The following is a 22,003-nucleotide window of genomic DNA, read 5'->3' as shown; positions in this document are numbered from 1 at the left end:
GTACGATGTTCCCTACCAGGTATGTGATTTTGAGTTTAGAACATTCGAATTCTTTTTGATTGTGATCTTCATTCTTTGTTAAAAAACAAAAAAATAGAAATCATAATCATCAAGATGTGAAAGGGATCATGACCCTAGCTATCTATCATGGTAAGCCATCTTCCTTTTGAAATGAGTTATGATGCATAAATCGTGATGATGGTTGATTTTTTTATGTTTGGTTACGTAGGTATTCATAGTATCTGTGCTCATTTTGTGACACTTTCTTTAACATTGAATTTACATAAAGTCTTTGTTAAATTAACTGATCCTAGTCTAAGAGGGTTTGTTCAATCTTTCATATCTCACCCTAGATCTTTTGATGTTGAGTTTTGGATGTTGACTTTGATCTTTTCATTATACTAGGAATACCAAAGAAATCGAATTGGTAGAGAAAGGTAGACTTTGGCTTTTGGTTGTGATTTATAGTCATTTGTAAGTTGATGATGATCAGTTTTTTCGTTGGGAAAGAAAATTTATGATTGAAGTTTAACATGAATTTTGTTTGAATGATATGAAATAGGTTTTGTATTTTTAGTAATAAGATGTATTTGATTTGTTCACCTAGAAGAGTTATTACGGATCATGCGAAACTTTTGAGATCGTCAAAATGGTCAAACGATTCAGATAAATTGATTCAAGCGTTTGTGATTTTTTTCTTAGTTGATTATCAAAAACCCATGAACGAATGTCGATCTAAGATCTTTGGTTTCTCCTTTTTGTCTTTGGATAAATTTTTAGACATGTTGAACTAGTCTTAGTACTTGCACATGTACAGGATAAATTAGATAGCAGACGATATCCAGGTCCGTTACATGAACGTCGAGCTAAATATGTGGCACCTGAAGTTTTTGGTTTAGTGAAGGAATTGGATGATTGGCTTACACATTGGAGAGAAGAAACACCTGAATTGTTTTTCGGTCTTAGAAGTCCACATCAGTATGTTTATCTTTATATAATGGTATGTGAAGTTTTTTTTTTGAAATCCCAACTTTCAACAAACTGTTTTTTGCTTCTTATCATTCAAATTGATAAACTTGATTCTTTTTGGTGGTGGTGATTGAACTTGGAATGGAAAACAATTGGCTGCGAATGATAGCATGCAGGAGTTTGGCCTTGTCAAGATGGAAAAGTGATTGTGATGGATACTTCAAGATTACATTGGGCAAGAGAAGGATGTAGGTATGCAGAAGCGATCTTATCGACTACTATTAGTGGTAGATTAGATCCGCATCTTAAAATGAAAGGTGAGAGTGGAAAAGAAATGCAAGAGTTGGGAATCAATGTTGAGTATCATAAAGTGACGTGAGTATTGAGAGTTGATTGTTTTGGAAAGATTTGATGCTTGAATCTGATGAAAACTGATGTCTATCTTTTGGAATTGGAATTGATTTTTTTAGATTAGGATTAGCTACAGGATTTATACTTTGGATTTCACAATTAATACCAGGTTATATAAATTTACAATCTAATCGAAATTTGATTGGTAGATTACATTCGATTGATTTTAATAAGAATTGTGAATATTTAGATTTGATTGAATCATCAATTGAAAGGATTGATAAAGATTTAAAAGATCATGAAAAGATGATTGGAGTGATTGAGGATCCGATGAATGATGAATTGGATAGATTGATGAATGATACTAGGTTTTGGTTTATGATTGATTTGGATCGTGAGTATTTTGGATGAAGGTTTGAAAAAATCAAAGTAAAAAAGTTGGATTTGGATCTTTGGTGATGAAAAAGGATTTGGGTTTGGAATTATTTATTGGGTCATGATTTATTGATTTATTGAAGGTAAATTATTTTGATTCTTTCGAGGAGCGATCTTTCTTGTGGGGATTTCTTGGTTTTTTCTTGGGGATCTTGTAAAATAGGATACACAAAACAACAGAAAAAAAAATCGTTCATACATATTGATCAAACGGTTGAAGATTTTTGTTACTTCATTTCATTATATATATCTTTAATTTATTTAATCTTTCAAAAGAGAATTGGAATTTGTTTAGTTGAACTCGTTTTTTTTTTCTTGATTTATTCGATTTCTTGTAACAAAATCAAAGGGTTAGAATTTATTTTATTTTAATTGAATTGGATTGATTTATATTTGTAAAGAGTATGAGAAAAAGGATTTGGTTGGTACTGGATGGAATTGGTTGAAGAGAAAGAGTTTTGGGAAACTGAAGCTTGAGATGATGGATTTGTTTGGTTTGTTTAACAAAACAGATTGTTTGAGAAGGATTTTTTGGAAGGTTTACCTACTTGGATTACACTTGATTCAAGAGGTCTAATTGGAGAACACCTTCAATTGATGTGCCTTTCATGTTGATGTGCTTGGAAGATATGTCTTTAATTGTTCATTATGAACTTTGATCACTTGATCAATAGTGGTACTCATTGGTCAAAATACGCCCAGCTAAAGATCTATACTTATACATTGACACGAGGTGCGATCCACAGACAAATTCCAAGCTTGTCCATTTTGAATCATTGCCTTAAAATCGGAGGTGCCTAAACTCCTTCTTACAAATCCACAGGTCCTATTGAAAAATTCAAACATCACTGAGGAGTTAACTTTTATAAGTGTCGGCGGAACGTAAGTAGCCATTATCGTGTTGGACTTAATGGTATATCACCTAGCACGTCACGTGAATCCCTGAATGTTCTGGGAACGATAGGGGGCCACGGAAATCAAGGACAGGAAAGGGGTTGGGAGCAAGTGGTCGTCTCATCAAGTTCACTCTCAAGTCGCCAATTGTAATGATTACGCTCTTTTGAAGATGAGCTGGAAAGCGATGAGTAGGGCAGCGTTGCCCGGCTTAAATATTCGATGGGAAGAAAAGCTTTGTGGCCAGGGATGAAATCATGGTCATCCTGCTGGAAATTCTAGCAAGATCAAGAGTGGGATTTCGTTATCTTCAAAATGCTTAATACAATATAAAAGTTATAATACATTATGATCATAAAAAAACAAAGAAAGAAAAGATTTGAATATGAGCTCCGTAACTAAGAAGTTCGCACCAACGCCAAATCCCATGACAGAACTAAGCATTTCCGATTCAAATCGGTACTCGAGCTTCAACTCAAGGAGCTATTCATTTAATCTTCCACACCTGTAACGGTCAGTCCGCAATATGGCTATCAATTCCAAAAGTTTTTTTTGGTCAAATCAAATTTAATTGAGGTTTGACCCTTTCAGCAAGCGTGCGGAGCAACCTGACTGGCGTGGAGTTTCTTACTCGGAGAAAAAGAGAGAAAGGGATGATGAGGAAAGGGAATGATGAAGGAGATAAGGAATCGGGATCGGGATCGGAAAGTATGCCGAGAGGAGGAATGGTGGGACGAGGGTGAGATTTGATGATCGATTAACTCATTGACGATCGTCTGGCCTGAATTGCAAAGGAGGTGAAGAGTGATGATGGCGTTGGGAAGAGCGAACGGTATCGAGCCGCCGAAGCTTTTATAGGTCACCTTCCAAAAAAACCGTGGTGGCCTGACAGCCCGTTTGGCCAGCCTGTGGGTGCGTGAGATACATTAGGTTAGGTCTTTGGACGGCCAACTTGCGTGTGCTCGGGGCTCGCGGCGTAAGGAAAATTGCAATTGAACCATCCCCCAAAAGCCCTGTTGAGCGGGCAGAGTCTGAGTCCGCTGCACTGGACAGAATGATTTTGTTAATCCATTCATCTTTCTTTCCCCTTTGATGTGCTATGCTTCATTATGCCTCCTTGTCCAGATCACCATCCATAGAAAAAGAGTCTGATGTATTGAACTGAATCCTAGAACCAATTTATTTGTTCTGCCCATGGCCTACAAAAAATGCCTTCCTTCAGATGACAATGATTTTTGAATGCATCATCATGAGTATTGTCATAACAATAATAGTTCTCTAAATGAATCATCAGGACCTTATCTACCGGTTCATCTTGTCATTAAGATCTTCCCTGGTTGTGTGAATTTGTGAAAAAAGAAAAGAAAACTATGCACAGCAAAGTATACACAACTTTGAGTACTGTAAATATCAATTTTAAAAAGTCAAAACAATAGCGGTGTACAAACCTACGACCCATCACAAAAACCCATGTCAAAAACCCATAAAAACCCAACTTTTTTTTGGGTTTTTTTCGACAGGTTTTTTCACATGGGTTGAAATTGGTAGATCTGACCACCCATCAAAGAAAAACAGATAGTTGAGTTCAAGATGGACTCAACTACCCCTTCCATGTCAACGCCACACGTCCAAAGTGTCCACAACCTTCCAGACAACAGTCCCACGTCCACACCAACTCCGCCTCTGTCAAGCTCTGTTCAAAACCCTTCCATTTCGATCGGCACCAACACGGCAGATTCTCACGGTAGTCTAACTTCAACTGCCTTTGTAATACCAACCCTTTCCCCAGCGGATTGGGCACATCTTCAGCAAGTTGTCACCTTGTCCAAACCATCAGCCAGCCAGACTACAACCTCCAATCCTATCATGGCTACTCCTGACCCCCCTAAGAAGCCACGAGGACGACCTCGAAAAACACCAGCACCACCTTCTCAAAAGCCTATTCCAAAACCCAAAGCCAAGCAAGTGTCCCCACCTAAGTCCGAGAATCAAAGTGAAACTACACCAGACTCTCAATCCAATACTCAAAATGATCATAACGGAGACACCAAGCCGAGAAAATGTTGGTTCACCCCTGAAGAAAGTGACGGTAAATCAGACATAGATTTAATTGCTGAATGGTGCAGCGTGTTTGAGAACTACAACGCTTGGCGAACACAACAGAAGAGTGTGGTTCGTGAACGAGTTGCTGCTTACCTTGTTTCCAAGGGGCATGCAGACAGAGGAGGTAGAGAGTGTGAAAAGAAAGTAAGTGTGCGGGATTCAAGTCACTGGATCATCATTTGTCTTACCTTTTCATCTCGATATGTAGATTGGGGCCCTTGTAGCGTGGTTCCACCACGCTGATGATCTCCGAAAAGCGACTGGAGAAGGCAATCACGAAGCAGATATCGAGTTCACTGTTTCAAAGGAGGAGCTTGCTGTGTTCAAGTGGAATAAGAGGAGGGTTAAGAAAGGTGAAGAAGAAGGCGGAAGTCTTGATGGTACGTGTGTCTATCTGGGTCTTTGCTTATTTCATACTGAAAGACTATGTTTCTGAAATAGTCAGATCCTACGTCGATGTCCCTGGTACAAGGAGCTGGAGCCCATACTTTGAGATCGCCCTTCTGCCAGCCCTCTGGCTTCTAGAGATTCGCTAGGGGACCAGGAACAGCGATCAACTTCGATTTTAAATCAAGATGAGCCATTTTACAGTCCCACCGGGAGCAGTGTGTCCCCCACGTGGGAAGATACACCACCACGTCTTCAAATTGAAGACGATCTGCCATCTTCGCAAGAACTAGCCCGACCGAGCCTTCAAGGCACTCAAACCAAACAGTCTCGGCCAAACACTCCTTGTAATCCGTCTAGCAAGCGTCTCCGAAGCAACCCGAGGGATATCCCTTTCTCTACCAACACAAAAGAGTCCCCTCAAATGTCTACAGATGTTTTTTCAATGCTGAATCGTCTCCCCACGAAAGAAGATCGAGAAGAAATGGAAAACCGTGCTAATCAATCCCAAGAACGAATGACGTCCCAGTTCACCAAAGAAATGTTGAAGATGATGACCACCAACCGAGCTGCGGAATTGGCCTCAAAGGAAAACATTGCAATCTCAAAGATGAATGTAGAGCTAAGAATCGCTCGTAGCAAGATGGTAGTGGATCTTATCCGTGGGAACATGGACCCCGTCGAGGCGGAGGCCCTTGCTTTGCGATCGTTACCAGATGTTCAGGCTTCTCATAGCTCAAATCAATTGTCTGAGACTAATTCCTCTTCAACGGCATCTCAAATGCACACGTCTGAAATTGCTTAAATATAAAATTAAGTGTGAAATCGAAGAAGTGATTTTATGATTCACCTTCATCTGTAGTGCTTTTGTTCTTTTGTTTTCTGAATAGTCTTGATTGAAAAAAACCAAAACGTATTGGAATGATGAAGATCATTCTATTGGCTCTCTACCTGATGTATGATGTAGTCCAAGTTTCTCTCTCTTAAATTTGAAATATATCGAGTCTGAAAGAGGTTCAGTAATTTCGCAACTTTTGATTTCAAAAAAAAACTAGAAATCTTCGATTTAAAACAAAAACGTGTCTAAGTTAACTTGTAAAACTGAGAGATGAGAGTTGAAAAGTGAGGAAAAACTTCAAAAGATGTTGTCTTATCTCACACAAAAAACTTCAAGAATAACCTTTATCTATACAAAAAGCACGGAACAAACAATCACGATGCGACACTCCCAAAGAGTCTAAATACGCCAACCTGCGAGCTTGACTGACAGTGTTGTCTACAGCTTCCAAGTTGGTGTTCATACGAAGTCCTACCATTGCTGACCCATCCACAATGAGGAAGTTGTGAATGACCACGCATGCAGAAATCCAATCACATACATACTTTGCTTCTTTTGAGTTGCCGATCGATAGTCGCAACTCGTGAAGGGATCCAAATCTCATCTGTAACATGCCATTGCAATGTTCTGAGGCAATTCGAATTTTGGAAAGTGACCTGTTGAAGTGAGTTTGAGCAGGTGAAAGCGGGCCAGATTGTGTTCGTTTATAAACCGGTACAATATGCTCCACTGATGCATAGCCAGAGTCTGCTACAATATACTCTCCTTTGGAAAAAAAGATGAGATATCCTTATAGAACTAAAACATCTATAGTCAGTTCGGATGACGATAGGATAAAGCTCCTGAAGAAAATGACATACACGAGTTGACTTCAAAACTCGTTGATTGTGTGCACTTCCACACCAACCATGATGAGCGTACATTATTTTTCGACGGTCATCACATATTATAAGTGAGTTCAAAGCGTAGATGGACTTTTGAGTGTAGTAATCTTCCTTGTTTTTCGAGGGAGCGTATGCTAATGGTACTAATGTTCCATCAATAAAACCAATGCAATCTTGGAACCAAGATGATTGACCAATGCGTTGTTTAATTTCAGCTCGCTCATCTGCATCTGGCCATCTTACAAATTCTTCCTCAAGCTCCAAGATCGCATAGATACAGTGTTTAGTATAATTCTCTACGCTGCCCTCTTTCAAAAATCAAAATACCAACGTCAGTTCCAAAATGAACCAGGAAATTAGTACAGAAGATTTCGGACAAACCTGACAAGTCAAATGACTTTGCCTTCATACTACAGGATCCGCCATTTCCATATAACCCTAAATTAGCCAAAGCAACCAGCAGCTGCCACTGGACCGGTGCCTGATTACAAGACGAGTTATTGTGAAAGATAGGACACCATCCGATTCGGTGGAGAAGTTTTGTAAAGGCGTCCTTTGACATGCGTGCCTAAGTTGGAAAAGGAAGACAATCAACTATAGAATTCGCAGAAGGTTGTATATACTTGGAAACTTGAGCTTACGGCCATGAACCAAGTACGATCAGACTCATCGAACCAAGCTTGGAACGTTCGAGCCTTCTGACTACAACGAGGTCGGCGATGTCTGGGCAGTGGGTAGCGTCTTCTTTTGGCTTCTTCGCGTACCATCAATAGAACATCTAAAATCGATCCATCGTCTTCCAATCGTCTCTTCTGCCGTTGGATGTAGTCACGGTGGTTCATGGATAATATCATCATGACAGTGTAAGCAAAGATGATGAGTTGTTCTTCGTATCCGATATTGTCGTCTGAATCATCGTCATTGGTATCTTCATCGTCATCGTTGTGGTTGGTTTTCATGAAGGACACCATCGTCAAACAAGCAATTAAATTTGGAAGGAAACTTAGGTAGTGGGCGGAGTCAGGGTTGTGGTGGATGCAAGAAGAGAGACGTGTAGTAGTATCAAAGCATCAAGTGAGGACAGGAGCTGCCTGCGGCCTGTGACCCTAGGCATGTTTTGGGATGTGATGGCAGGTGGGGCGTTCAAACCTTTACAGAGAGACCCATCACGAAAACCCAAGAAAAAAACCCAAAAAAAAGTTGGGTTTTTATGGGTTTTTGACATGGGTTTTCGTGATGGGTCGTAGGTTTGTACACCGCTAATGCTTTGTAGCCAAAATAAAGCAAACAACAAGTGGAAGTGGTGATTTGGTTGGCTGTGTCAAATTGACCACACATGGGAGGTGACAATGGACAAAGTGTTGTCCACACTGCCAACATAGATGCCTTGGGTCGAGAAATCCAAAGCATCATTGGAGGCAAATCCTTGGACAGACTTTATTCAAGGTTGTGAACTAAGGTATTCTTTTGCACTGAGGATTACCTTGGATCAAAACCTCGGAAACGTTTTCTCCAAGGGTTGGGATCCAAGGATACCTTGTATTAAATGATCCAAGGTAAATATGTTGGTGGTGCCAGCGCAGCGGACTCAAGCATGGAATACGCTCAACAGGGCGTTTGGACAATGTTTCAGATGTAACTTGAACATTTTGTGGTTTTGACTCAAGTGGCACCTCACAGCCACCATACACAGCAAACTTTTCATAAAATTGAAAAGTCTGACTTTTGCATAGTTGGCTGTAATTATCAATCTGGCCTTCAAATATTTGTGTCCACAGTAGGGGGTTTCAAGTCGAATTTTTTATGGCATTTTTACAGTACAACAACTTCTCCAAGATGGTAAAATTCACCATGAATGTAAAAAAAAATTGAAATGCTGTCACAGTCAACTGTATATTTGCAGAAAAAAAAACAGAAAATTTCAAAACTTGGCCATTCCATAAAGATTTCATGCAAAAATATCCTGACTTGAAACCCCCTAGTGGACCATTTGTTTTTGAACTTTCATATTCTGTACAAACATACTCCAACCTGGCTTGAAGCAATTCACATCTTCAATCCCAGAAGACACTTTATCTTGTTGAGGATGGTCAAGAAAGCCTAATATGCTGTGAGATGGTCTTCAACAAGTGCAATGAATTTTACATTGACACTATCTGGATATTCAATTACAACCCAAGGTTCCAGAACATACTTCAATTTGTTGAGGGTGATCAAAATGAAAGTGCCTGCAGATAAACCTTGCCTAGGCTTCAATATACCAGTGGGACTGGCACATGTTTAATCTCTCATTCAACATCTTATTGGTGTTGAGAAGCGTCTGGATATGTAGTGATCCACATGCATCAAGTGGACTTGGTGAACAAAAATTCTACGCTAAAATAAGCAAACTATGTATAGCCGGATGCTCTGAGATGAGTCTTGCTGGAGTGAAAAGATATACGTGTATGGCAGGGCAAGAAACACGAAACCGCGGACCCAGTATCTTGTAATCACAACAACACAAAACCCAGATTCCTCAGTCTTATAAAAGTTGCAAAAAACAAGAAATTCGAAATGTGGTCCGCTGAGGATAGTTTTGAATAGCCCTCAACAAGACTCAGAGGAACTCAAATTCCTCTCACTTTGTCTTTTGAATGCTTTTAGCGACTTGGACATTTTTTTTAAAAAAGTGCAATTAATTGATTCTTGCTGTCACCTATAAGCCAAGAATCTTGCCGTTTGTTTGTATGTTATCTATATGGTCTGGTGTCAAAAGGATTGGAGTCCGGACATCTACTTTGATGCACGATGCCCTCTGCTTGGCAACAGACATTTTTGGTTAGAAGATAACCATCAATCACAAGATGGGAAGTCTTGGATCCAACATGTGTGGTTCATGTGGTAACAACTCCCGGTTTTGAGTACACACGGCTTTTCCAACAAATGAACGAGTGTGTACCTTCATTGCAACTTTCCACAATTTCATTAGGATCATCTATTCCTCACATTGAATTACACTCCCCAAGATCAGGTACCCTCTATGACAAATAGGATTTTTCTTTAAAGGACGAACAAATAAGATGCCGAGTTCCACAACACAGCCAACCGAGATAGGATATCAAGATTATGAACCTAAGCTGAACTCAGCCTGTACACTGTTTTCAGTACCCTTTGAGCCAGTTGAGACTTGAACTTTACCCTGTCTGTTTTCGATTGTCAGGACGATTGTGATGTTCTCTCCAGCTTGAACATTCTGAACATCCACATGAGCAACTGCACACTCTGGGTGAACAACACGAGTCCGTACAGGCTCTTCGTCTTCATCATCCTCATCCTCTTCATCATCTGCCTCATTCTTACCGTGTCCGTTTGGCTTAGGCTCTTCGACCTTGAACGACTGGACCCCTTGCCAGATGTCAATAGGGATTTGACCACTCTGTCCAGTTTTAGATAATGCAATTTGGAATGACTGTTTGATCGGGAGAGGTGTAAAGGCATCGAGTAGTGTGACAAATCGCTTGCCGTCTTTCACATGAGGTGAGGTGAGGTCATCTGATGGTAGTAGTAAACCGATAGGTTTCGATAAACATTCAACTGCAGAGCACTCTGGCGTTAAGGTAGATGTAAATTCGGCTTTGAATTTTTCAGAATCGAGCGGATAGTTTTGCACGTTGAGTCTTGCTTGTAATGTACATCCGATAGCTACGACTTCGTCCGGTTCGATTGCGGATTGAACTTGGATGTGGGGATTGAGGGCTTGTGCGAGATCGTAAAGTTTTGGCAGCTTCGCGGAGCCACCTGCGAGAATCAGCTGTTGACCAATGGACATGCCAGTCAGTCAAACCATTCAACCACGATGATCAATGGTAAAACTAACCTCGTGAAAGTCCTCTTTCTCCAATCCGCTCTTCGAAATGGTCTCATTGATCAAAGTCACAATTCCAGCATAATGTTTGTTGAGAAGCAAATCGCAACGCATACGGTTGATGCTTCCACTGAAATCGTATCCATCAAACAAGCTGTCAACACTACAGTTTGCTGAATTCGACGCTGAGAGCGTTTTCTTCGCAACTTCGGCCGCAAGCCTTAGTTTCACTAAAGAACGATGATTCTGATCGTCGGACATGTTCAAATTGGTTTTGTTTTTCTTGTTAAACTCTTTGATGAAATATTCCATTAATTGGTTGTCAAATTGGTTTCCACCTATCCGTGTATCAGTGCTAGAGGCTAGAGGAACATATAAACCGTGCCGGCGGCATAAGGCCGTCGCTGTGGATGTGCTACCCCCGATATCCAAAACAATCACGTTCGATTGTGCTTCACGTCGGCCAGACTTGAGGTCGGCCAGGTCATATGCAATGGCAGTCGCAGTAGCTTCATCGATAAACTGTAAGACCTTGACGCCTAGTTTATCTTCCGCAATTGATCGAAGGGCTTCGATTTGGGCGGCATCAAAGTAACTTGGGATCGAGAAGACAGCTGCGTCTGGTTTGCGACCAACGAAATCTTGTGCATATTGTAACAAGGTCTCCAAGTATTTAGTGTTGATCTCAGTGACTGTTTTGATATGTTCTTGGGCTGATTCAGGCGAGTCTTCATCGGCTTGGATCTTGATCGAGTAAGCAGGTTGACCGTCCTTGTTGATTAATGGAGCAGAGTTGTAAAGAGGTTTGACGTCTTTGACCTGCTCATAGCTACAATCCAAACAGCCATGATCGTGAGACGTGGAAGCAAAGACGAACGGACATGAAATATATCCAATCACTTACGTTTTGCCTAACAAGTTTCTGAAACCGACGATGGTGTTTGCCTGATTCCTGACCAGTTGAAGACGAGCTGGATTACCGATGTACTGGGTGGGCCAGAAAACCAAAATCAGTCGTTGAATGACTGCGGAAAGAAATGATCGAGTACCGCGTAACGTACGACTTGGGCACCAGAGTAAGAAACAACACTGGGTATCTGCCTTTCTCCATCATCGTTGGCAATACAATCAGCCGATCCGTCCTGGCAAAAGATGTTTGAAGCATAATCAGCATATGTGAAGAAAACAAAACGAGATCAAATGACATTTGGTGGTTGCACTTACTTTGTTGATGAGGGAAACGCTACTGGCAGTTTGACCAAAGTTGATTCCTACCACGATAGTACTGGGCTTTGGAGGTGGGATGGCTTCTAAAGGTGTACCAGGCGTCTGAGGAGTTGCTGCCTTCGAAACAACTTTTGAAGCTGATTTTGAGCCCTGGTTGGACTTCTTTTGATTTTTTTTTGGAGGCATGACCGATTAAGTTGAAACTGCGTCAAGAAAGAGTTATAAGGTGATTTAAATCGAATGAAGAAGTTCCTGGCGGACAGGCTCTGTAAGGACGATGACAGATTGAATGAGATGGCTGAGATCTGCTTGGAGGAGCGGGGTGTGTGCGTTGTCAAAAAAAAGTAAAACTCAGCAGTGTGGAATCTGGGCTGACAATCTCTAAAAGCATATGAACGCAGCAATACCCGTTTTAAGCATATTTCGCCCATCTGTAACCTGTTACCTGTCACTTTGGACCTTTGGTTCACCAGGTCCAAAATGAGATCTGGATGAAATCAAACAGAAGTCACAAAAAGAAACTTGCAACAGCATGATGTCTGATAAATCCCATTTTTTTCCAAGCAATCAATCCTGGCCAACCATAATATGCACTTTGAATTGTTACATGATCAACTCTACTGCCAACATGGTATCCTCAGATGTGTTGTATCAGTTTAACAGTGGGTACCACTTTCTGAAGATTCCTCTTGCCATGTCTTACCCAGCAACATGATGTGATGGTCTAACATTTAGAGACCAACATAAATAAATGCCAGGCCAGGAGATTCCTGAGTCTGCTTTGTCTTGAGAAATTATGGCAGGATTCAGAACTACTTGAAAATGTCCTACTGATACTTATGAGATCTTCAGGAAAGCTGGAACTATGGCAGTACAAGGGAAAAGTGTAGTATCCAATGAATGAACTGAAAAAGTCTCACCACTGCAAGAGGTGAAAATCAATAACAAAAGATAAGCAGATAATTTAACAGCCAAAGCTGTCTGGTGTATACTCTCTTGAAAATAAACAGAAAAGACACTGCTGCTGCTGGTACCAGAGAACATGTTCTCAGCATTTTATGAGTGTTCTTCTGGTAACAAAAATAATGGATCTTATTCTCAACGCTCTCAGAAAGTGCTATTCCAAGACTTGAAGCTGATACACATGCACTGAGACAAATATGTCCTTTCACAAGTAGCTGATTCAAGTGAAACAGAACTACTGAATTACATTTTGAAATGATAATAGTGATTATAACTCTTCTTCAATCTTACTATGGTTCTCAAAGTTCCATCCTCATGGTCTCCTTGATAATCTATTCAATCCTTCTTTCTATTTCTTTGGATATTCAATTGCTTTGATGCTTTGACCTTTCTTGTTTCAATAAGTATCAATGCTATAAAGTTGCAAAGAGATAACTTTGTGGAGATTAGCTGCAAGGAGGGCTGGAATTTTATAGGCATGCAAGCGCTTAGGTGGGATTGCTCAATACTTCGGCCAATATTGACTTGAGCGCACATGAGACAAATGTTGAGGAGATCATAATGTGGATCTGAAGACAAAGAAATTCCTATCTAGCAAGCTACACGGAGTGCAAGATGATCTCTGACCAACTGGGTTGTGGATTCTGGAAGCCTGTCTGATAAAGAATGGGACGAGATTCCAGTCTTATGATCCACAATCTAAAGAAGAGATTGTAGGAAAACAATACTGAAATCGATGAAGAAAGAACAACAAGCGGGAAAAAAATGTTGTATGAGTTAAATCATCGAATACAATATGTGACGTCATGATGTTAGGAAGGAACTACGCATATAACAATATACATCATGCAACCAATGGACACCACTACTACTATGGACAAAAACAACAACCGCCGTTGTCGCAACTGAGACACACCAGCGGCATGTCTGTGGGGCACATCTGATTGGGAAATGTCTCAGGTGACTCTCCGACTAGAAATTGTAACCTGAAGTCAGAACAGTAACATATGGATGGGTCATTGATGCAACACTGACCATGCAAGCAACAGACATTACCCTTCGGGGAACATTGGTTGTCGATCAAGCAAAAGTCTATGCATTCTCCCTGAACAATCTGCTGGTGACAGAAAAGGAGGAAAACAGCGGGTAACATGGACGATAATATGGTTATCGATTTCATGGCTGGATGAAGGAGTTTGTTGAAGGATCACGTTTCTTGGAAAGGTTGATGACTTCCACAGAAAGAATTCTATGTTAAGCAATATGATTTTCGAGTTGAGAAAAGTGGAAAGGCAGATCAGTGAGCTAGCTCGATGAAAGTGGAATTGAGTGGGAGAAAGGCTGAAGCACTTACCTGAAGGTTAAGGTTGACGAAAAAGAGATGTGAATGTGATCAAGTGAGGGAGGAAGAGGTAGGTTCATAAACCATCAGCAGTCTTATATCAGTACCCTCAATTTCATAACGCTTGGCCAAGTTTTCTTTAATAGCACTCAAGCAAATTGGCGCGGAACTCCTAAGTACCAAACTTCATGAGATCAGTATAAATACATACTTACGTCAACAACCAAACTTTTCCCCCGCCGAGCCGACTCCGAGCCGGTTGGAGACTTAACATAAGCCCCTCTTCCGATGCACAGGGCTCAATCGAAGATTCAGAGGTGAGACTGAACCTGACTGAACCCAACAAAGTCTCACACAGCCGCTGCTTCTCGTGCTTCAGTTCCCGCACGCTTCAAGCGCGAGAGTGAACAAAGTATAAGAGACAGGCTCAGCTTCAGGAGCTCCGAGTTCCACAAGAGATAGATCTATGTATTGCATACCTATAAGAGACAGGCTCAGCTTCAGGAGCTCCGAGTTCCACAAGAGATAGATGTGGAACCGGAGCTGATGCTGAGCTGCCGGCTCTTATAGTGGACCGATCGGGACTGCGCCGCGGTCGTGCCACGTAGGCGTGAGAACAGACTACAACACCCCCCCCACGACAAGGCGCGTACAACCGTACAAAGAAACAAAAGAAAAAAAACTGATCCCCCTTTTTAAACAACGTAGGAAGGAAGTTGTGATTGCAGAGACAGAAATCATAAAAAACGATCAAAAAAAAGTTAGAAAAAAAACACGTCTTAAATAACGGCGTTCTAAAATGATAACTTCGAGATCAAAGAAAGAAAAAAATTGACAACACTCAGGACAAATAAGAAAATCAAGACCAAGCACAAAAAAACAAGTAAAGATCCAAAAAAATGATGACAAGAGTGTCACATAAAGTATTCAATCGGGATGTCCGATCCTTCAGCTTTTTCGCGAGCCGCAGCTTCAGTTTCGAGAAAAGCTTCTGGTGAAATTTGAATGGACATAGCGGAAGGTGGAATATAACCTTCTGATGAAAAGAATCCTGGAAATGTTCCATCTGGATTCATAGGGATTTCTTCATAAGCGGGATCGACGGAAACAGTGTGAGCCAAGGGTGTTTTTGAAGTGTTCGAGCTTGATTCAGTTGAATTTGATTTTCGATCGTTTCTCGAGTGATCAGGCAAATTTGGTTGGTGTTTATTTGGTCTAGTTGTATTGGAGCTTGATGTTGAGGAGTGATGAGCAAAAGAGACTCGCTTTCTAGGACATTCATTTTTCCAGTGGCCTGTTTTATTACAGTAATGACAAACTGAATCTTCTTTTGATACACTTAATAATGAGATTGAATCGGTAACTTCATCCATTTAGGGTATACAAATATGGTTCTGGAAATTTCCAGAAGTGTTTCCCCAGAACACCAGAAGTTTTTTTTTGGGGGTGTTCTAAACTTATGGTATTCTGAAGCTTAGAACAACCAACACTGCATGTTTTCCAGAAGAGCAGGAGGTCTCAGGTGTTCTGGAAAAAGATATCTGGAAATTTCCAGAACAAACTTTGTATACCCTAATTGTATGATGACGTTTAAGATTGAGAAGAGTGGTTTGTAAAGCGGCTCGGATCTCCGTGCTGCTGTATGGACGTTTGTCGTAGGACCAGCGTAAGTCAAGAGTTGCGTTGGCCGCATCAAAATTGAGCTCAGGTTTATCAGGCATTGAAGCTTGATAAACCAAACTCATAACCGAGTCTCGTGTCCATACAAAGCCATCACGATCCAGGGCGTCGGCCAAACGATCTAAAGATTCTAGATGCTGAGAGAGTGACGTCTTGAAGATGTCCATTTGAGAACTCATCATGGATTGCCAGGTAGCTAGCTGAGAAGATCTTCCCGCCTTGTTGAATTGATTTGACAGGATGAGATATGCGTCGTGAGCAAGGAACGATTGCTGTTCACGGCGTATTACCGTTCGTAGATCTGTCGTTACAGAGTAATAAACTACACGATACGCTATGGTGTTTTCAGCGTGATCAATGTCAGGATGAAGTAGATTTGAAGGGTTTGAAGGAGTGTTAAGGTAGTCCGCCTTCCCAATCAAAAAATAAATATTGGCATTTGCTTCCTCTAACCAAGTATGGAAATTGGTTCCATCACTATCCAATTTTGCCATCGTCTTGGTAAAGTTCTCAACAGTGGGAGCGAGTTTGTCGAGACGTTGTAATCAGAGCTGGATGTCGGATCTGGTATGTACAACTTGATCGGCAGATTCGCCAATAAAGTTATCAAACGATAAAGGGTGGGGTCTCACTGGCTGCGGGTGAAGGGTCCGAGTCAAGTGAGGATGAGGAGGAGGTTGTCTATGATCAACAGGTGTTGAGGAGAACAGATTTTCTGGGTCTTGTCTCATGGTCTGATCATTGTCAGCAAAAGGTGGGCTTTGATTGTGTAGATTGCCGACTGGATTGTTTTGATTGCCAACCGAGAGTGTAGGTGAACGTTCACCTTGCTGATTAGTTGGTATTCCTGGTGGTGCTGATTCCGCACCAGGTCGAGTGTTGACTCGGCCACGAGATCCACGAGATGATGACCCACGAATAGACGGTGATCCTCGTTGAGAAGGTGAGCCTTGTTGGCTTCCTCGATTGCGTGTGACGGGTGGAGTACATCGCATACTTGGAGAAGTTCTTCATATAATGATTTAGATGAGATAAAACAGAGTCAAATATGATTGACGATAACAGAGTCGAATGGTCGACGGTAACAGACGTGATACGGATGACAGAGTCGAAAAATCGACGGTAACAGATTGACGGAGTCAAAAACTTGACGGTAACAGAGTTGAAAAATCAACAGACAGAGTCGAAATAATCGACAATTACAATGCTCAGCGAGACGCATGGGAGCAAGGGATCATAACCTATAAGAGACAGGCTCAGCTTCAGGAGCTCCGAGTTCCACAAGAGATAGATGTGGAACCGGAGCTGATGCTGAGCTGCCAGCTCTTATAGTGGACCGATCGGGACTGCGCCGCGGTCGTGCCACGTAGGCGTGAGAACAGACTACAACACAAAGCTCCGACCGAAGCGCGAGTCTCACCAGCCCGCCGCCACCCACTGTCCCATCACCAGTATTGCAGTCAGATCAGCTGATGTGAAGAAAAAATATTCAGAGATGCATGAGTACAAAAAACAAACAAACTGAATTCCACAATTGATATATTCCTACCTGATGTGAAGAATAAATATTCAAAATAAACAAACTGAATTCCACAAATGATGTGGAAGCTCAGATTCAGAGATGAGAAGTTTTGTTGCCTCCAGCATGAAATATGGCTGTGCTGCAGTCATGCCAGTCATGTGACTACATAGACCACCACCCTCATGACAATTCACAGACATCGAGGTGAAAAAAGTGAAACCAAAAATAAGAGAAAACAACAAAAGATTATATCGATATAAGAACAGCTGTTATCTGGAATTTGTCTTACCGCAACAGAGAATTCTTTGGACCAGCTAGCCAGGCTGGAATTGTTTACCTTGTCAACAGATTAATTTCCACCAGAAGCAGTGTCTGTACAAAGAAATTTAAGCAAAACAAAAAACAAAATTGAAAATTGAATAAGAAAGAAAATATATCAAATAGAAAAATATAAAATGAAATTGATGGATCATGTTTAAATTATTTGAATGTAGTTTTAATTTGTTCAGGTGAGTGTTAGGTTTTTTGAGGTTTGTCTGTTAAGTGATGGTCCCAATGGTTTGGTGAAGATCTCTGCATGTTGAGATTTGGTATTGATCCAATGTAGAAACATTTGCCTGTTTTAGATTTGTTTGTTAATGTAATAAAATTTTCTATCTGTATGATGTGTTCTTTTATTAGATGGGTTATCTTTAGCAACATGGATAGTGGACATGTGTCATCACAAATCATATCTATTACATTACCAACACCAGTCAATTCCTCAATTAAATTTCTCAACCAAACAGCATCACAGCTTGCAGTCCATGTTCTACATGGCATGTAGCTTTTTGATGTCCAAGAGATTGGACAGTTCAGAAAATAGGTGATAAATCCATGTGAAAATTGTGCTCCCTTGCCACCCCAGTTGGCATCTACATAAGTGTGAATAGATGTGTTAACTGTTATTTTAATGAGTTTGATGATTAGCCTCTTGATACTGGTAGTGTTGATGTTTCTCATGATGTGTTCAATTGTGTTGCAGTGCTGACAATGTGGATCAGAGGAGAATTGTGCCAGGTAGTTCACCATTGTGGTGAGCAAAATTTATTGTCAAGCGGGGTTTCCTTTTATATTAGCTGTAATCAAACCTAACCCCATTGACACAGAAACCTGGTACACCCGTTGACAGCTCTTGACAGAGTCCAGCCAAAAGGTTGACCGGGTGTACATACTGGGTTTTTGTGCAACCGGGTTAGGTTTGAACACAGCTATTCTTTACATAACAACTGAATAACCATCCTGAACAAACAAATGAGTCAAAAGGTTATGCATAAACTAGTCTAAGGCAAAATACTCCTTGAGGATGAAATCAATAACATCAACATATCATCTCAGGATCTGTGGTATGGTTACAGCAGAGCTACTGCCATAGTTCTTATTGAAAACTTTGACCCAATCTGTTGATAAATTATTAACATTTACACACTCCATTATTGTAGAAGTTGTAGTTGAGGAACATGTACAGTCTAAAACCATATACTCAGATTTAAACTTTCTTTTTTTACCCTTTTTATTTTGCTACATATTGGTATACATAACAATGTGTAGATTATAAGTAGAGATGGGGTGAAAAAACTAGGGCAAGTAGGAGAGGACAGGATAAGAAACCGGTGAATGATTGTGACAAACTTAGAAAGAAAAAATGAAGAACTTAGAAAAGAGGCCAACAAGCCTACCAAAATTGTAAATCAAACCTTGAAGTCACAGGGTGGAATATGAAACAAAAGAGCAAGTGTCAGATAGGGGATAAGAAGGGTAGAAAGTGTTGGGGTTTGGGGAAGTCAAGTAGTTGAGAGTATGTTGAGGGGATGATTTTTTTTAAAAAAAGCGGAAGCAAGTACAATCATGGGATACAAAGTAGAAACCCAGACTAAATTCACAGGTCTTTCCCCAGTGTTTTTTTGGCTGGAGGACTAGTTTGGGAAAATGGGCAAACTAATTCTACAGCCAAGACAAATTGTGAAAAAACCCGGATTTGATTCCAGGCTTCTACTTTGTATCCCACAAATGTATTATCATGGGAGGAAGCACCAAAAATAGAAGGAAGGAAGTGTTGAAGAAATAAAATAAGTGAAGGCTTATCAAATGAATGGTTTGTAGCCAGAGTATGATTGAAACAGTTTTTTTAATTGTAATCAGGGAAGTGGGAAGTGGGAAGTGGACATGGCTGTGTTGTATTTTTTCTTGTTGTTGGAGTACTAAAAACATTATATACAGAGCCTTCTCTAGGCATTGTTTTAATATTTTCTTTTCTTTCTTTCCTCATCACCAACAGAACAGTGGCTATTACTTACATCAGAATACTTGTGTGTTCTCTGTTAGCTTTGAAAATTTGCCCCCTCCAACAAGGGAGATATTTGATATCAGTTAGCGTAGTGGTTCTTTTTTTCTCTTTTTTTTAAAAAAAAAATCAGTTGCTGGTCTTTTGTTGCGTAAAACCAACCTGGGAATAACATCTATATTTCTGTTGAGGGTTACTTCATCATGAGCTTTAAAGCAATGGAGGTAGTCAAAGTAGAATTCTGAAGCATTCATCATTCCCTTGAGTTCCTCTATTGGGTAGCCTTTTGGGCACCTCTGAGACTGTATATCATATATTAGTGTTAGAAACCTCCTTTCAAGTACTGTTTATTTCTATATATGGCATCTTGTGTTGTTGCTCAAAGATCATTTCTCAACTAGGAAGTGGTGTGTAGGTGTGACTCGTGAGCAGTGTACGGTGTAACTGTTGTGATACTTGGTTATTGTTGGTAAATGTACTAACACACAAGGGGTTAGCACTTACATTGGTCAAATCAAGCGGTGTTGGAAAAAGTTTTCTGGGTCTCTCCCTATCTAATTCATGTTCTTGTTTCCCCCCTTTCTCTTTTTGATTCTTTCATTGTCAAAAAGGATTGGCGAGTCCTTCTCTTTATCATAGCAAAAGTTTTTCCCTCAATTTCAATCTTTACAAATCATATTACTCCATTTTGCTTTTTCTTCTTGGTGGCATTTTAAGATCTGTCAATTTTTGTTCTTAAAACTGAACTGTTCTTTACTGCGTGCTCTTTACATTCTTTTTCAAGCACACAGGTATTTAATTTTTTTTCTCATAACTTAGTAGTAGTTGTTCTTTTATCTGATTCTTTCTTTTAATTTTGTTGATACTGAACCTTCTTAGGTCATTCCTTCTCGATCTTGTTGTAGACTAGCAGAGTAGCTATAGTCTCACGCGGAATCCTGTGCCCCCATGTATTCATTTTCTTTCAGCAATTAGCTTTACTCTGCATTTGTCATTTGAGACAAAAGGTTCTGTGAAACTTTATAGTTTGCTGTCTGTTACACTAAAGTTACTACACCATATATGTGATATCTGGGTGTGTGGCTGCAAAACAAGTAACTGGGACTGCAAATTGCTAATAAGTAATGTTAAGTACCCATGTGTTCTTTTTCATTGTCTAGAGAGGCTGGTGTTTTTTGGATGTCCACTGGGGTCTTAACAGTCCTGTTTTCAGGTAGAGATGAGTTTAAAAAATAGTTAGACCTGGCTGCCACAAAGTGAAGCTACAATCTTTGTTCCTATTGACATTCACTTCAATGATTTGATCCAATTTGTTTTCCCACTTGATCAACAGTTTCTCTTTCAGTTCTTGAGCAATTTCAAAGAGGAAATTGTCAGATGTTCCAGTCACTGCACTATCATTTCTGTGAAGCCAGATGATAACAGTTTTCCTCTTACGTTGGTAGATGTATAAGGACTGGGTGTATTGGCTAGATGTGAATCCAATAATAGATGGTGATACTGAAAGAGTCACAATAAATGTGAGTAAGGGTGCTTTAAGGCCTGAGATCACATAGAAATAATGAGAGAAAGTCTGCACCTGTTGGAAGGTGGCGAGTAAAATAAGTAAAGAAGTTTGAGTGAGCAAACAACAAAACAATGTGGGCATCTCTTTATATAGTAGAACAATCTGATCTAGACGTAGGTTAACAAACACTTAAATTTTGTGACTCACACACACACCACATTAGCGTTAGTGGCAATACAGAATGGTAACACGGAACAACAGAAACAAATAGACCAAATGACTCAATAGGAACTAGTAGGATAGTAAGAAATGTGTAAACAAGCCTGAATTTAATATCCTAGTGCTCTCCAGATGGTGTCAAAGTGTTTCCACCAGCATGACACTCCTAATTGTTTGATACCATATAGTGTTTGAAGTGCTTGTAAAACTTGATTTTTTCTTTGGGGATTCACTCATGTATCCAGTCAGGAGTGAGGTTGGTGAGAGATAAATCAATGAACCCATGGTGCTATGTAACTACACTGAGGTGATATCAAATGATTGTACAGGCCACTTTTTGCACAATGTGATGGTTAACACAATCCTCAGACCTGCAAAAGTTGCAGTTGGTTCAAAAGGTTTGGTATATTCAATGCCTTCTTTTTGGTTGAATCCTTTTGCTACTAGTCTAGCTTTGAATTTGATTGGATTTCTTTCATCCACATTTTTTCACAAAACCAACTTGAGATCAA

At 40.3% G+C, this 22,003-nt stretch overlaps 3 protein-coding genes across 3 annotated transcripts; 1 reads left to right on the top strand and 2 right to left on the bottom strand.

The window, feature by feature from the left end:
* Nucleotides 1-5: 5 nt before the first annotated feature.
* Nucleotides 6-2,189, top strand: MELLADRAFT_76551 (uncharacterized protein; the record flags this gene model as incomplete). Its single annotated transcript, XM_007404561.1, has 7 exons — nt 6-19; nt 98-150; nt 230-323; nt 406-474; nt 781-978; nt 1,261-1,344; nt 1,440-2,189. The coding sequence occupies 7 exons, from the start codon at nt 6-8 to the stop codon at nt 1,729-1,731; spliced, it is 804 nt and encodes a 267-aa protein (XP_007404623.1).
* Nucleotides 2,190-9,779: 7,590 nt separating this feature from the next.
* MELLADRAFT_41764 (uncharacterized protein) lies at nt 9,780-12,238 on the bottom strand (the record flags this gene model as incomplete). The annotated part of the gene is made up of 5 exons (XM_007404374.1): nt 9,780-10,654; nt 10,721-11,537; nt 11,613-11,695; nt 11,770-11,850; nt 11,933-12,238. 5 exons carry the CDS (start codon nt 12,119-12,121, stop codon nt 9,968-9,970), a joined length of 1,857 nt encoding a protein of 618 aa, XP_007404436.1.
* A 1,616-nt stretch (nt 12,239-13,854) lies between these two features.
* MELLADRAFT_101976 (uncharacterized protein) lies at nt 13,855-16,915 on the bottom strand (the record flags this gene model as incomplete). The annotated part of the gene is made up of 5 exons (XM_007404373.1): nt 13,855-13,884; nt 13,934-13,955; nt 14,456-14,573; nt 15,829-16,417; nt 16,553-16,915. The coding sequence occupies 5 exons, from the start codon at nt 16,913-16,915 to the stop codon at nt 13,855-13,857; spliced, it is 1,122 nt and encodes a 373-aa protein (XP_007404435.1).
* Between the last annotated feature and the right edge of the window lie 5,088 nt (nt 16,916-22,003).

Source organism: Melampsora larici-populina, assembly GCF_000204055.1.
Source record: "Melampsora larici-populina 98AG31 unplaced genomic scaffold MELLAscaffold_2, whole genome shotgun sequence".
NCBI lineage: Eukaryota > Fungi > Basidiomycota > Pucciniomycetes > Pucciniales > Melampsoraceae > Melampsora > Melampsora laricis-populina.
Note: the sequence above shows the minus strand (reverse complement) of the source record. Positions and strands in the feature narration are given on the sequence as shown.